Source organism: Astatotilapia calliptera, chromosome 17 (genome assembly GCF_900246225.1).
Source record: "Astatotilapia calliptera chromosome 17, fAstCal1.2, whole genome shotgun sequence".
Classification (NCBI taxonomy): Eukaryota; Metazoa; Chordata; class Actinopteri; order Cichliformes; family Cichlidae; genus Astatotilapia; species Astatotilapia calliptera.
In genome coordinates, this window is record NC_039318.1 from 27,222,726 (window position 1) to 27,238,580 (window position 15,855).

Below are 15,855 nucleotides of genomic sequence, written 5' to 3' on the forward strand. Positions count from 1 at the left end.
TGTGCAAAACCGCACCACTGAGCCAGTAATGAGTATGTCAGCTGTGTGTGTGAACATTTTCATTAAAGCTAGGTAGTAAATTATGGAGCCTGAACAAACGTAGCCTGCAAGTAAGGAAATAGGCCATAGGACACTTTCCCACTGTGCAGCACTGGTGCAAAGCATTTCTTGTTTTCTCCCACTGCATCTATTTGTCACTGTAGCCACAGCAGCCTGCACATCTGTTGGCAATTCATAGGTCTGTCAACGTTGCCGTGGTGAAGCTGTGTCCTCGAGTGTTATTTTTATCTCTGTAAAGACACATGGCGAGGCTCTCTCTGCTGTGTCTGGACCGTGTTTGGATCCGGCACCGTGCTTCACACTGACAGCCTGCTGTAGTGGCCAAACTGGACTGACACGAATACAAACAATTCAAGATGTGTACAAAGCTTGTTTAGGATATAAATATTGTCGGGTTTTGTTGCGGCGTGTGAGTCACGTCCTCTTGACCTTTCCCATCTTTGACTTCTAGCACGCATGTTTACGCAAATTCAAAAATCTCCTTTTCATGTGCCCACAAGGAAGAGGAGGAAAATGGCACGATGAAAGGCCTGCATCCGACACAGGCACGTGAAAGAAACCAGTTGAAAGGTATAGTCGGCGCAGTGTAGGCAAACTGCAATTTCCTGATTTGCAGTTGACAGATGACAGGGAAAGAAATGTTTCAGGGTGCGATGACGGCTTCAGACAGAAATCGTCTCCAAGGAAAATAATTCAAAGCGTTCCCATCTAAGACTTCTCACTGTAAGGTAGGAATGAGAGGAAGCAGAGAGGAAGCGAGGGGAGTGTGTCAACACATTTGCTTTCAGCTGCGATCACTGTTTCTCACGGTGGTGTTTGGATACAATACAAGCTCCTGCCACCCTCCCTGATTTAAACTAAAGAAAAAATCTCAAGGGTCCACTAACGTAATAGGCACTACTGTCCAGTAATATCTCTATTACACAGCAGGTCCGTGTGAATGAATGTAGACTGGAAGAATGCTCTTTCATCCGAGAGGGAAAACAAAGTCTTAGTCAATGAATCCAAAATAATTAAAGGATACAATGTCAAAGGGAAGTGCTGAACTTTATCAGAGATAGCATGACTACTTCAAGTAGTCATTTCTAAAATACCAGATTGCGAATTAAGATTAGGTCTCTGCTGTTATTTTAATATGTTCCATCTAAAGAATCGGTTGTTGTGGTGCTGTCTTTTACCTAAACAGAAACAGGGGACTTTTGGGAGATTGCGTGCCAGTCACAAACCACCTTGTCGCCGCATATGACGGCAGGCTTGTGGAAATAAAGAGATTCAGCTGGACGTTGCGCTGGAAACACGCGGCTTGTTTTTTATTGTTATCACCTCCGGCCTCTGCAGATACATTCTCTGAAGACGCACGTGGACCAAAACGCATTCACCTGTCAGAGATTTATCTGTGGAAGTGTAAACAGGGATGTCAAACTATGTAAATGTTTGACTCGCCGCTCCAAATAGCGTCGCCGTGAAGAACCACTTAAGAGAGAATGGACAAATGATGTTTTCAGTGTGAAACACAGTCATCACATCCTTTGAAAAACAGTTCTTGTCGTTCTGATTCATATTTTCCATTCATCTTGCCCGCTCCCTTGGAATGGTATCCAGATTAATAGCAAATTAGACTGATTTAAAACATCTGCTAAGTCATGAAAAAATAGAGAAAAAAAAGAAACGCTGTTACGTGTGGTCAGCAGAAAGTCCAAAGTCAGTGTTACACAACAGTTTGTCTTATATATATTATTAAAGGGCAGTAATGTTCTTTTACAGCGACATCCACTTCATTAGGTTCACCAGTTCAACTGCTTGTTGCAAGTAAATAAATAATCAGACAATCACATGGTAGTAACTCAGTGCATTAAATGTGACATTATCAAAACCATCAAAACATTATCTACTGGGATTTTCCCACACAATCATCTCTGGAGTTGACGAAGAATACTCAAAATAAGAGAAATATCCAGTGAAAAGCAGTTCTCTGGGTGGACATATCTTGTCGATGTCAGAGGTCAGAGGAAAATGGCCAGACTAACTCTAATAATTACTCGTTACAACTAAGGTATGCAGAAGAACTGCTCTGAACTCATAGCACATCAAACTTTGCAGCAGATGGGCCACAGGAGCAGAAGGCCACACCAGAAACGAGTCCTGTCAGGTAAGAACATGAAAGTGAGGCAGAAGTTTAACAGAAACATCGTCTGCTCTGACATTTGGATGCTAAGGTCCGAATATGGCATAAACAACATGAAAATCGTGGATCATGGACCATGTCGCAAAGCTCAAACCAGCACAAACTAATATACTGAACATAGCAGTGCACTAAAACAGCCCCCACAGTCACCAGATCTTAATCTAATAGAGCACCTTTGGGATGTTGTGCGCCAGAAGATTCACATTATGAGTGTGAAACTGATAAATCTGGAGCAACTGCATAATCTTATTGTGTCAAAGTGACCAAAATCTCTGAGGAATGTTTCCAGCACCCTGTTGAACCTGTGCCATAAAGAATAAAGGCACTTCTGGGCTGGATCCCACTAAGACAGAAGGGGGTCCAGCCCAGTGAGGTAGTATCCAACAAAGTGGCCTGTGAGTGTATATACGCTCAAATACACAGAGTGGCTATGAGCACAGAAGCTCAATGCTGTTCAATAAAATACTCTAAGATACTAATACTGTACTACACATGAGTGTTTTCATTATCCTCACATTAGGGCAACTTTTTTATTTAATACAGGTTTTATTTTTTTTACAAAAAGAACACAATCCAGTGACATTTTTAACCACTATTCAAGCCAACTTCAGTCAACCATTATCTTGATTTAAAAGTAAATGTCAAATAACAAAACCTCATTAACTTATCTACTTTAATTTACTGCCCAAGCCAAAACAATAATCGTGCTCACACTTATTCAAGACAAAATGATATTTCTGATCTTCCTGAATTAGGACGTGAAGGCTTTTGCGGATGTTCCACAAACCAGGGTGGGTTTGATCTGAGGTTCTGATTTTCGGTTGCCAAGCTTCAATGTTGATATTAATACCACGAGTGTGCTATTTCTGTGAGGCCTGGTCCTTCCAGCTGTGATTATCTTTTTCCTGTGTGATGTCAATCTGCTTCAGGGGAAGAAGCAGTGGTTCCGGAGTGAATAGCATGTGGAAATTACCATTACTTGCTCTGTAGGGCTAAAAGGGATGAGGAAGTGGACATAGTTGTGGCATTTAATATTTGCCCTGTTGCCAGTTTTGCCTTTTACTTTACTTAAGATTTGCTTTGTGAACTGCTAAAGAACATATTTATTTAACCTGTGCACTTGTATAATGACGCTATTAGGAGTAGTGAGCACACAGTAGTGAGAGGCAGATGGTAAAACCCCTGGAAATATAAGGTTACTGCTTGTACACAAGAAATAGTTTAATGCACACCCCAGTGTAAAACCGTAGCTTTGAATACAATAAATAATTCACAACATGTGACCTTTGGAGATAGTGGCAGGTTAGGTTTGTTGGCTTAGGACAGAGCCATGCTGTCTTTATGCTAATCAACAACAAACATAATGTTCATTGTGAAGAATCATGCAAAAACAAGTCTGGATGCATATCATATTCAGTATGCGAGCATTAACTTTTTCCATGAGCAAAACAAAATCTGGTTTTAATGATCAAACACATACGTTTTAAATTATAAGCTTTAAAAATGATTGCCACTTACCCCCAAAACAGAAAGCAAACAGGAAATGAAAGAAGGAAAAATACATTAATCAATTATGGCAAATGCACTGAATGCTCAAAAGACTCCTCATCCTCCACTTACTGAGGCCTCGAGTGACCTTTCAGGCCGGCATCTGAAACCAAAATAGGATGTTTTTGTTTAGGATTCTTGGCTGTTTACACCAAAAGAGCACGGAATATGTTCGTTACGAGCCAACACGGTAAGAGGGTTGCAGGTAATCAGTCTGAAGGAGTAAACACTTATTCCCTTCAATGTGTTTGTTTTGCCCTGGAGCTGTTTATTCTTTCCCCTGGAATATTTTTTCCTGATTTTTTCCGTTACTAATCCCTTAATTACTTGTGCGGGCTTCTCCCATACAGAGCATCTCCTTGTCCCTTTGGGGCAGACAGAGGGCACAGTGTTCATCTTTGTGTTTGCCTCCTAGCATGTGTTTGTTTGAGTATAGCTTGTGACAATGATCATTCACAAGACTCCTTATCTATAATGACTAACATAAAAAAGGGATATATTTTGAGCTTGTCTCATTCATAAACTGTTAAATAGATCAAATCTCTTCCAACAGCCCAACACCAACTCTCATTTGTTACCTCTTGACACTGATGAATACTTTAGAAGAGGAAAAACATCAACATAAGTCTCAGGTCTCCTAAATAATCCAGCAGACAAGTTCCATGAGGTGGAGGTCAAGTCCTGCTCAGAATTAGGGTCACTGGTACAAATGTCTCTCTTACTTCCACCCTGAATTTTTTGTCACTGTCTCAGCCATTGTCAGCCAGTGCCCGTATGTTCTATACATCCTCCTCCAGCCATCTGTTTTTCTTTCTCCGCTGCTCTGCCCTGGATTTATCGTCTTGGATCCCCAACTGTGGGACAGGCGTTTGTCCAGCTGGTAGTCAGCGGGGCCAAAAGCGTTTCCAAACTATTATGCGTGCTCACCATAGGGTGAGGTACAGTAGTTAATCAATCACACCTACTCTCTCAGTAACGCTTCTCCATAGAGACAGTGGGGGGTTGGTGTTGCAAATTAATCAATATTTTCAATTTGGAGTAAGAAAGAAGCTAATGTGACGCCTGCAGTGGGAGTGGCTTCCCATCTCAGCTTCCCAGAGTTAAATTTAAATAGAATTTCAAAGAAAAAGGGCCTGAGGCTTCCACCAGTTTGCAGTCATTAGGCAACATATGCCTGATGAGAAAGTGCTAAGAAATTATTATCTGTTATCCCCTTGCAGCATGAGAATGGCGTTTGAATATATACAAATTATATATTTTCATATTAGGCAAAACATGTTGAAACAGAAAAATCAGTAAAAGGTAAAAACTACTGACAAAGTAAAGGAAAAGACAATACAGTGTGTGTTACTATCACATTGGGCCGAAACATGCCACAGGAACAGCTTCAGTGTACTTTTCTTTGACTCACATGGCACGTTTCTAGTCTTACTAACCACTCACAATGGTTTACACTATAAGCCATATTCACCTTACAATTAAATCTGTAGCAGTTTATCTATGTCTCACCAACATTTTACAGCCAATTTACAATCAAACTGTCTAAAATGCATGTCTTTTGGCTTTGGGAGGAATCCTGAGTGCCTGGAGAAAATGCATGTGGTTTGCATGTAAATGCAACATGCAAACTACACACAGGAAGGGCCCAGGAAGTATCGAACTCGGTGAAGCGGCAGTGCTACCAGAAAGCTGGTGATGGCAGAAGCCATAAAATATAATAATCTAAATTTTCATACTCAAACAATACAGCAACCATTTGTTCCCTTTGGATGGAGGCACTGTTTATCTACCTCTCATCCTTGGTTAGAGAAGACCGCTTCAAACACGATAGAACTGTGGAATTAAAAAATCATTCAAAGCAACCTTGTGTGAATTCGCCTCTATCCTCCACCAGTAGGATCGCAGCAGAGCTACTGAATCCCTAAGGGGGCTAAGGGTTGATGGTCACCATTCTCCCTTCTAAAGTCACATGAAGACCACCGCAGCAACCTGAATTTCAACCATTCAAATCCTATTTCAGATACACCATGTGGACACAAAAGATACTCATGGCCATTGTGATTTCAGTCTCTGTGCTCTGCATTTCAAAGTCTCAGTGGTAACAGTTTGGCAACTGACATGTTTGCTTCTTAGTGTCAAAAATTAGAAGGTGAAGTGGTGAGCTATGAGCTAAGGTTAGCGATCAGCTGTGTCAGCACAGTGGTCAATCAAAGCTGCTTTGGCTCTAATTTTAAGCTACAGAAAAATTCAAGAGTAACTTAAAAACTGTATTAAAGAGGCAAATTGGCTATGAAGACCAAACCCAGGCTAAAAACATGTAAATTTCACAGCTTTAGTGTGACATTTTAAAATGTGAATCTATAGAAACTGATTAGCTTTAGGATCATCAAGTGGCAACTGGAGGAACTACACTTTGATGTTTGCATCCTATTTTAGCTCCAGAGAGTGGCACTTGTTCGGCAACCAAAGCTTTCTTTTATTTTAATATTGTTTTTTTTGGTGTGTTTTTACTCCCCAAAGGTTTGTTTTCCAGCTCACAGTTACATCATTGTAACACCATGTCATATTTTAGACTAATAATATTTACCGTGCCACACTAGAAGAATACAGAGGTCCTGACCTATGGAAGTCTGTTCCTCATTTTTGGTTAAAATTGGATTCCGTGCCATGAAATCAAAAATATAATCTTGTCATGGCAACAATCTGCAACTACCATTTCATGCATGACTCCCTGTTTATAATTGATTTGCAGTGTAGCCCATCAGTAACACGCAAAACCACAAATCCTTACTTCACTCGCCACCTTTTCTCCCTTTTCTCGCCAATGCAGAGCCCATTGCGCATGCTCACCCTCCCTGAAAACCACATGCGTCTCCCCGCTCTGCTCTCTCCAGTGCCAAGGCAGGGAGATGCTCACACTGAAGGCACCGCAGCACAGAAATGCGCACCGTTCCGAGCCGGACCGGGCGACAGCTGCACCTCCACTTCTCCAGGCTTGACGCGTTTCACAGCACAATGGGTTAGAGGGTGATAAGGGAAACTTTGACACACTTTGCATGACACGGGAAAATGCCCTGCGTTGCCTGTAGAGCTCTGCTGCCGAGCGGCTGAATTGAGAGCATAATAACAGAGACTTCAGAGAGAGAGAGACACACAAACAGAGAGACGAGGGGACCTGATTCCAATCATTTCTATCCCGGTTCCTCTCCCACTTTGGTTTTGAGAGATGATCACGGAGCTCGTGTGCACCGCCGTGGCTGTGGGTCTCTATCTGAACACGCTGGACGCAGATTTCTGCTACGATGACAGGTAGGTTTCGCCTACAGAGCGTAGCAGCGCCGCTGCCAACAACATCACAGCCCGCTCCTACACTTGTCATCTCCTCCGGGTACGTCGGCACGGAAGGGAAGCGGAGAGGGACGGGTCGTTGCTCCTGTCCGCATGTTTGCATGTGCTTTTGTCTGTAGCCTGTGATGAATCACCGCTTATTTGTCGGCTTAAGGCAAGACACAAAGACAGAGTGAGGGGGTGGGAGTGCACTAAAACCCAAGCGTTAAATAAATGTTGTAATATTCCTAAAGCATCTACTGTGCTCAACTGTGCGTTCATATAACTTGAGCTGCTCTTGAGTTCATATAGCCTCATGACTAAGTGTACGTCTTAATGTTCTGTGTTTAGCCCCACAAATAATTCTTAAGTATGATGGACATGATTAAAGTCCACAGAGACGCGGGGTTTATTTCCACAGTAAGGAACCTCACAGCTCAAGTTCAACACGTTGTGAACCGATAGCAGCCCTGGTCCCCTCGCCTGCATGCACATGCACTGCTTCTGATGCTCTTTGTGTTGCACTCATGCTTGTTCTAACAATGCCCTACTCTCCGGGGAATAAGGCTAATTTAAACCGGGAGTGATTTTGCAAACAGCTGAATAAACATGCCAGCATTTTAATAGCTATGGAAGAGCGATTAGAAAGAACCTCTGGACAGAGATGGACAGGGATCTACTGTAAAATGTAAAGGTGGGCAAAACAGGACTCAAAGTTATGATCACTGTAAAGCAAACATACAGAAGTCTTATGTTTAGGGATATCTGCATCAGCAAGATTTATCTGCTCATTATTTTTTCCATTGACTCCTCTATTGTTTAGCCTATAAAACGCTGACAAATATTCACCTATTTTATACACTATATCCAATTAACAGCCAAGAGCCCAAATGTTCGTTTTTTAATGCTGTAAAACATAATTCTCCTAGTTCTGGAGAAACTGCAATTGGTCTTTATTGTCTTCATACAGTCTGAGAAGTAAAAAAGGAAAAAAGATGTGCGCAAACCAGTAAGATAGATGGTTCCATAAGCATAAGGGGCTCAACAAAATGCAGAAGATCAGATTAGGTGACACTAGGCATGTACAAAAGAGAAAAATGTGGTACATTTCAGGGAGTGGGTGTGCTCGCAATGCATCTGTGCTTGTTAGAATCGCCAATTCGTAATGTAAATGCCTGGGAGTTGCAGCACAGCTGGGCTCCTTTGAAAAAGAACATCTGGACAGATAGTTCCCCACTGACCTTGAAATACTGTATATGGCCATAAAGAGAGCTTGGCTCTGTGAATCCTGATATCAATTCATCTTCCATTATCAAGTGTTGAATCATGGGGCGAAGCTGCTGATATGCAAGGTATGCGGTAGGTTTCTCTGTGGATTAAAAGCATGAACAGACCGAGAGCAGGCTCCCTCCCTTATTCAGCCACAGCTCAGTCAGAAAGGTTGCTGCCTGGCTAGCATCTATGGACAGCCCTTAAAAGTCAAAATATCCCCCCACTTTCACTTTTCAGCACCATCGGTGACCCCTCTGTGTGCTGTGTTTGAGTAGGACGGAGTGAAGAAAAAGGAGGTGACGCAGCACAGAAACGTGCGAGTGGTGGTAGGAATAAATTTCGTATTCTATCTTCAGTTACATCGCACCTCGCCAAGTATCCCCCTGTAAAAATGCCCAGAGGTTCTGTGGCCATCGGCTTTGTCTGCACGGCATTGCAAGGTTGTCAAAAAGCCAGTCGGTGAAAGATTATCCGGGGGAACTGCTCTGCCCACTCCAGCCTACGCTTGCTCTTCATCCCGTCAGTGAAAGTTCAGTATCTCCCCCACCCAACATTGTGTATTTATCAAAGTCACCATGGTAATTTACACTCTGGGGGAAAAGAACTGGTGTTTTGGTTCAGTGCTTTCAGATGGAGGAGGCTGAATACCAATCAGAGGTCTGACATTCCCTGGTCGTTCATCAAACGGAGTCCTCTCTTGGGGTCAAGAGTCGTGCGCTCCCGGTCTCTTCCCTCAGGGTTTGAACGAGAGTTATGAGCAAAAGGTTAAGGTGGGAGAAGGATTGAAGTGGAGGAGAGTTCAACTAATCGTTCTGGTACGGAGCTCTCTGCAAAGACTGATTTGGTTGTAGTCAAGTTTGTTTGTCCCCTGGTAGGGAGCTTACGTGATCTTATCTTACCTTTAACTCTCTAATCAAATTCTCATTACATGTCACATGCAGCTCCTAGCATCCTACACAAGATGCTGAAGCAGATAAAACCTCTCAATTCAGGCACTCCGAGTTGTGGGGATGTTATGGCGTGTCTCTGCTTTTTCAATCATGTCAAGTGTTTTTCCTGGGCATTGCTCAGGGCCTGGCCAAGAAGTCTCTTGGCCAGTGGTAATCACAATGAAAAGCCTCTGCGTGTGAAATGACTAAGTTTTACGGGAGCTGGGAGGGGAGTTGAGCCAGGCCATATTTGACTCAGGGAAAAAGATCAAGACTTCTTTTACTGTAGGGCTTTCCTTGGGTTTAGCCAAATGTAAGGGCAGACTTTTCATCTATGGTTTCATCCATAAAAAACAAAATGTCCATAGTGGTGATGTTTGTATTTGTCAGATTGATTGCGTGAGAGATTTGGTAATAGATTGGAAAATGTATTCACCATAACCTCTGAACTTTCCTTTGAATACCCATCATCGCAGCTTTGACAAATGTGGCTCCGTGTAATTCTGACATCTCAATAATATTGATTTTATAACCACACCTTTTGACTAATGGATCAAGTGGCTGAATGGATGTCTTCACTTAGATGGCATTATTCAGCGGATGCCAAATGTGAGGCAAGGACAAGAGATAAATGAATGAGGAGAGAAATGAAATGCATGCTAAGTGGCTTTCAGTGTCTCCAAGAAACATCTGTGACCCCAGTAACGTCACAGACCCTCTGTTCAGCTCAGAAGTGCATTACGGTCCCCAAGGGGATTGAAGTGAAAACATCTTCCTTCTTTGTTTTAGCCAAACAGTTTCATCTCCCGGGGCTGCACAAGTTTGGCTACGTATGGATTTTGTTGTATGGCACAACGTGGTCCTGAAAAGTGCACTGTAAAAATCTCCATATTTTCAGCGCTAATTAAATATACCACACATATAGTGAGTCAAAAGAAGTGGCACAGTGAAGACTGAGGATCACAGAGTCTGTTAGTTGCAGCATCTGCTCCTTTTCTAGCTCGGGTTTTGTGGTTAACCAATAAATGCATCAAGATGAGATTGCCTTTTAGGAGCACCCTTTCATCATAGTTCAAACCATATAGCTTTGAATTGAAGTGCTAATGGATTATGTATGTTAATGATGCACACATTGCTTAGCACTGTGGAACACTTACTAAAACAAACAAAACTGCCTTGTGCACTTTCAGAGAAAACAGAATCAAATCCAGAAAATCCTGCTTTTCTTGCTTCCTTCTGTATGTAGTCACGTTGTGGAAGCATGCTCACTTAATAGTAAGGATTTTACATGTCTATGTGCTCAACAGCAGACTGAATCAGGAGTTAACTACACAAAAAGTTTTCAAGTATTTCTTTTGTCTTCTGTACAGCTGCCATATAGCCATTTTTTTTCTGTTGTAATATTTTTCTATCAGCTCAAACATAAACATAATGTAAACAAGATAGGTTACCTGAGTCTAACTGGATCTAACAGTTACATGTTCTACAGGTTATTTTTTGAGGGGAGGGGGGAGGGAGGCACGCCCTAGCCAGTCTGTTACTGAACATAGTAGGGATGTTGCCAGAACTGGTATTTGCAATACCTTTACTCAGACAAAGGGACGAAATACTTCTAATATTAGCAATGTATCTAATAGACCAGCATCTAGATCTGTTTAAAAACTTCAGCATTAAACAATATCCAATGTTCTGTCCTTCTTTTATTACCCTAAAAATTTATGTTACCCTTTTGCTTGAGACATCTGGTATTGCCGTTGTAAAAATCAGCCTTGAGGTAATTTAATGTGACTAACTTTATACCTCACAGTAGTGTTAGGCTGGTCAATGAGCAGCCTACTAACATTTCATTATGTTTCACTTCTGTCTAATTTTGTTACTTAAATTTTCAGTATAGGAGTTTGTGTTCAGGGATAATCGTTTTGTTTTGGTGTCAAACTGAGTACTGATGATTGTGTAGTTCTACTTGACTACTAAATTTCTAGGATTTGTAGAAGACATAGACAATATCAAAACTCAGTCAAGCTCTTGCTAAAGCAAAAAAATCAAACAAACAAAAAAAATCCTTAAACTATGCAAATACTGATGGTTACATAGTTTTTATATCAGTAACCTTTAAGAGACCACTGAGTCCACAGATCTTAAGCTCAGTGGGAGAAAGTTCCAGGGTCTGGAGGCCACTGTTGCAAAAGCTCTATCTCCTTTAGATCTCGGCCTTGTATGCTGCACAGCCAGCATGCCCCGATCACATGACCTAAGGGAATGTGTGGATGTAAAAGTTCATTGATGTATGCTGGTGCTCTTCCATGCAGACCTCTGAAAGTTTAAAGTTAACCAGAAATGTAACATTAACATCCAAAGTAACAGCAGAGTCAAAAGTCACCCCAAGGTTCCTGATAAAAGATTTGGTAACCGTGCAAAGGGGACAAGAGTTTATATTACCTGAGGCTCAAATCTGTTCAGAGCACAAACAAGGATTTATGTTTCCCCATTGTTAAGCCTTCCAACTTTATATATAATCTTAAGCACCTATGAAAGTCGGTGCATAAACAATGAAGGCCCCAAAACAGAACCTTGTGGCACACCCTGGCTAAGAGAACTGCAAGAGGATCTGTATATAGAAGCAGCCACAGTGAGCTCTATGAAAGCCAGACTAAAAGGAGGATCTAAAGGAGACAGAATGCTTTGTTTTTCCAAAATAGCTCCAAACCGTAGGTAGTGGGAGGCAAAAAAACCCCAAAACTCTCCTCTTTTATATTTAGTTTTCAGCAGCAGGTATTTCACTTTTTCTGTCTTAACCTTTTGAAACCAGATGTCACACGCTCATGTGATAGTGTACATTAACAGTAGAACATGTATGCAGGTCAGAAGTGCCTTAAACCTGGTTTTTCTCCGAGGGCCACCAGATGGTGATAGTTGTGGTTGCAAAAAGACTTTGAGGCTTCAAAACAGGACTTTAGAAACCAGTGGGTGATGTCATGGTTGCTACATCTACCTTTTACGCTGTATATAGTTGCGACTTCTCACAGTAGAGCCTGCTGTATTGTTCTTTGTGAAGCTAATGGGATTGTAGTTTTACAAAATAAACATCATGCTGTATTCAAAAATGCTTTAAAGCAATGATTAAGACCCTAACCTCATCAGGAAGTTCTACTGGGGACATGGATCAAAGGAGTTAAGGGGCAGTTTTCCGTAGATGCATACAGCTGGACTTTATGTTACAAACAGAAAAGTCACCTCCTCCTCACTTTTAAAAAATAATGCACATTGAAGACATTTCCACACAAATATTTTCAAAAAATGATAACCAGGTCTTACAGAGCCTATTTGGCAAAAAGCATTGAAGAAAAACTTCTTTCGTGTGCTGTTACATTACCCATTACTGAAATACCTCATTAAAATATCCACCACCGCGGATGTGGTGACACATGGTATCATGACTGAAACAGTAAGAAACAATTTAATGTTTTGGAATAACTCATTTTTGAGGCTGAGGAAATGAAAAATTATAATTAGCACATTGCACAAAAAAGTCATTTCTAACCAAATGCCCCCTGTCACCTCTCGATCAAATCTGTTCATCATAACGGCTCATAATTATTATCTCTTATGGGTTGAGGCTCGTTGTGATCAGTTTCAGCCCACCATATTAAATGCTGCCAGGAATCCCGTTGCCTCTAGTGGAATAATTATCTAAAACATCTGCCCTAGTTGCGTTGAGGCTGTTTAAGTTACAGTATGTGCTTGGAGACGCTAAATATTGAGGCAAGAGGAAAGCTAATCAAATGATTGAACAAAGTCTCTTTTTCTGAACTATGTGTGGAGCAAGTAATCCAGCTGAGGTGAAACGGCCTGTGTCTGTCAGGAAGAGTTTTGAGTGTAAAATGCCTGAAGACAGAATTAAAGTGTGGTAAGGATAACTGATGAAAAAGGGTCTTTATGAACAGTAATTTGAGATAGTTTTGAGGCAAGGAACTTTTAACCAGATTTGCGTACTAAAGGATTATGTGCTTTCGAGGAGAAATGGGCAGACCTCATGAAAAGTGTGGTTTCGTGGTGAAAAAAAATCTTTTCTGGTAATGTGTCACCATCATATGCACCCAATAACCATTCACATATGTTTTTGCTCCCTAGCTTTAAGAAGTGTTGCCATTGATGTCTTGTTTCTGCAGACTCCTTACACTTGGGATGGAGACCTCAGACTATCATTAAAACAATAGGAAGGCAGGGGAAGGAGTCTCATCTTGATTACTTGCAGATTTAGTCAACGTAAGCACTTAGTGGTCGACCTTTAAGATATTGTGGCTTCAAAACTGTTTTCAGGCCAAAAATGAAGGCTTGGAGAAGTCAGGAAGTTGAATGGGGTGAATTAGATTTCCCCTATAGTGGTTGTCTAGCTCCACGTTTAAGGGAACAAATGGCAATAGATCAGCTGAAGACAGAGAATGAAATATCAAGGCCAATCTCCTTGAAATGGCATGAGCTCAAAGCTTTTACAGGAGTGGTAAATAAAACCACTTGCAGAGATTTTTCTTCATAACAAAGGGGCACTGAGACATTTTCTGTTGATCAGAACCATCTTATGAGAGGTTTTATTGATTTAAAGTTGTCATTGTAGAGTTGTAAGGTGAAGATTAAGTTTCCTTTTAAATCTTCAGTTTCAAGGTTACACTACGCAAATGCACACAACAATGCAAACAACTCCATTTGCGTGATACTAGTTTATCTTAAATGGGTCACAATTCCTGCCTCCTCATTAAGTGATGTTGTATGAACTGTGTTCCCGGGTCCTCTACGTTGAAAGCGCTAGTCACACAGGCCTAAAGACCATTTAGCAATTGCCTGGCAACCAGAAAAAAATGTATTTTTCAGCTAGATGCGAGTGGATGTGAGAAGTTTCTGGCAGTTGCTGTGAAAGCAGTTGTTAGAGCCCTGGCCAAGAGACTGGTCAGGCACCCTGAATAACGACTGGTAACTAGGGGAAAAATGTGTGTTTCCCAACCAGTTGGGGAGTGGTTGTGGGAGGTTGCTTGCTGTTGCTAGCTCCTTGCAATAGCTTGTAATTTGTATGGTAAACATCTTTGCAAACATTCACCAGTTACTTGCTAGCAAAACTGTAAAAAGCTATATAGTTTCTGGGATTGTGTGACTACAGCCTCAATCTCTCATACTTTTCCTGCAGTGCTGTGCTACTTGTTTGTGATAAGGCCTCAATCCTAAGTGGACTAAGTGGACCTTTTAAGCTTTTCTGACATACTGTTGGATATTCATACCAAACAAAGCTAGGTTTTACAAAGGCAAGGCTTTCTTATTGTGGGATGTGCGACACCAGCCCCAGGGCACAGATTAAATTCAGTTTCACAGTCTACAGCAGTGCACACATTTACGCATGTGGTACAGTAACAATAACTTTAATACCACACAGATGGTTTGGGATCTGACAGTAAACAATGTTTTGTGTTCTGCACATTGTACATGTTGTCTGTTACACACAGATTTGTATGGTGGAACTCCCTTGATAAATGCTACTTTCCACTCGAGTTGGTTCTCAAGACTGCACACAGTCGCCAGCATTTTCTAACTGAAAAGTTTACCCAACTATCATAAACATATCCAGTCCGCTTCAGCCTTCTCTCATTTCTTTATTCTGAACTGACATGTTCTTCTGAGAAAAACACTTGCACTGTTATTTTGTTAATACATTACTCCACAAATTTGCTTTTGGTAGAATTCTGGTCATTAATGAAATAAACTTTTGTTTAAAATCATTAATCAATTCACATACAGCATTTAGGTCATGGTTGTTGTTGTTTTTTTTAAAGGCAAAAATGTCAAATCCTCAACTAATCTGATTTTTCAATAGTAAGAAACTAATGTATTCTTTCCCCAGTGTAATGATAAACTAAACGTCTTTAGGTTTACTAGTGTTGCTGAGTTTTTGCTAACTGATATTGGCATTTCTTGCATTTCATAGGTCAAAAAAATTAAGCAGATAGTAAACTGGCAGGTAAATCGGTGATAAACATATCTGCTTGTTGCAAACATGTTAAAAAACCGTCAGTACATTTCTCAGTGCCTTTTTCAAAGCTATTAAGGAACACCTAATATTTGTATCATGCTTGCACCCAATACAGAGACACACAAAAGAGATGGATTTGTTATTTTTAGGTTGTCCCTCCTTGTCCCATCAGATCCCAGCGATGCATGAGGCTGGTTGAGGCTGCTGCAGTAACCCTTGGCTGGCCTTTGTGCTCCACAGGCCGCAGTCGCCCCGCCTTTCTGCCAAGACAGGACCGCCAAACCTCAGTCCCACGACCCTCCCTGTGTACACACCATATGCGTATCCCAAAACAGTGGTAGCCACTGACAACTCTGCTTACAAGATTGCCAGCCCTCTGCACAATACACATACCAAAGGCACAGATTTGTCATGTGGCACTTATGCTAGATTTGGTAGGACGGAACTCTCAGGTTTGTAGATAAAGTGGTGAAAACATTGTCTTAAATTTATAATCTGTCCAAATGCGTGTATCCTCT

At 41.3% G+C, this 15,855-nt stretch overlaps 1 protein-coding gene across 1 annotated transcript in view; it reads left to right on the plus strand.

Moving 5' to 3' along the window:
- Positions 1 to 6,644: 6,644 nt before the first annotated feature.
- LOC113008764 (transmembrane O-mannosyltransferase targeting cadherins 2) overlaps positions 6,645 to 15,855 on the plus strand; it is a 69,041-nt gene continuing 59,830 nt past the window's right edge. The window contains exon 1 of the mRNA XM_026146479.1: positions 6,645 to 7,102. Within this exon, the coding sequence (XP_026002264.1) occupies positions 7,020 to 7,102 (83 nt within the window). The 5' untranslated portion in view covers positions 6,645 to 7,019. The remainder of the gene's footprint in view (positions 7,103 to 15,855) is intronic.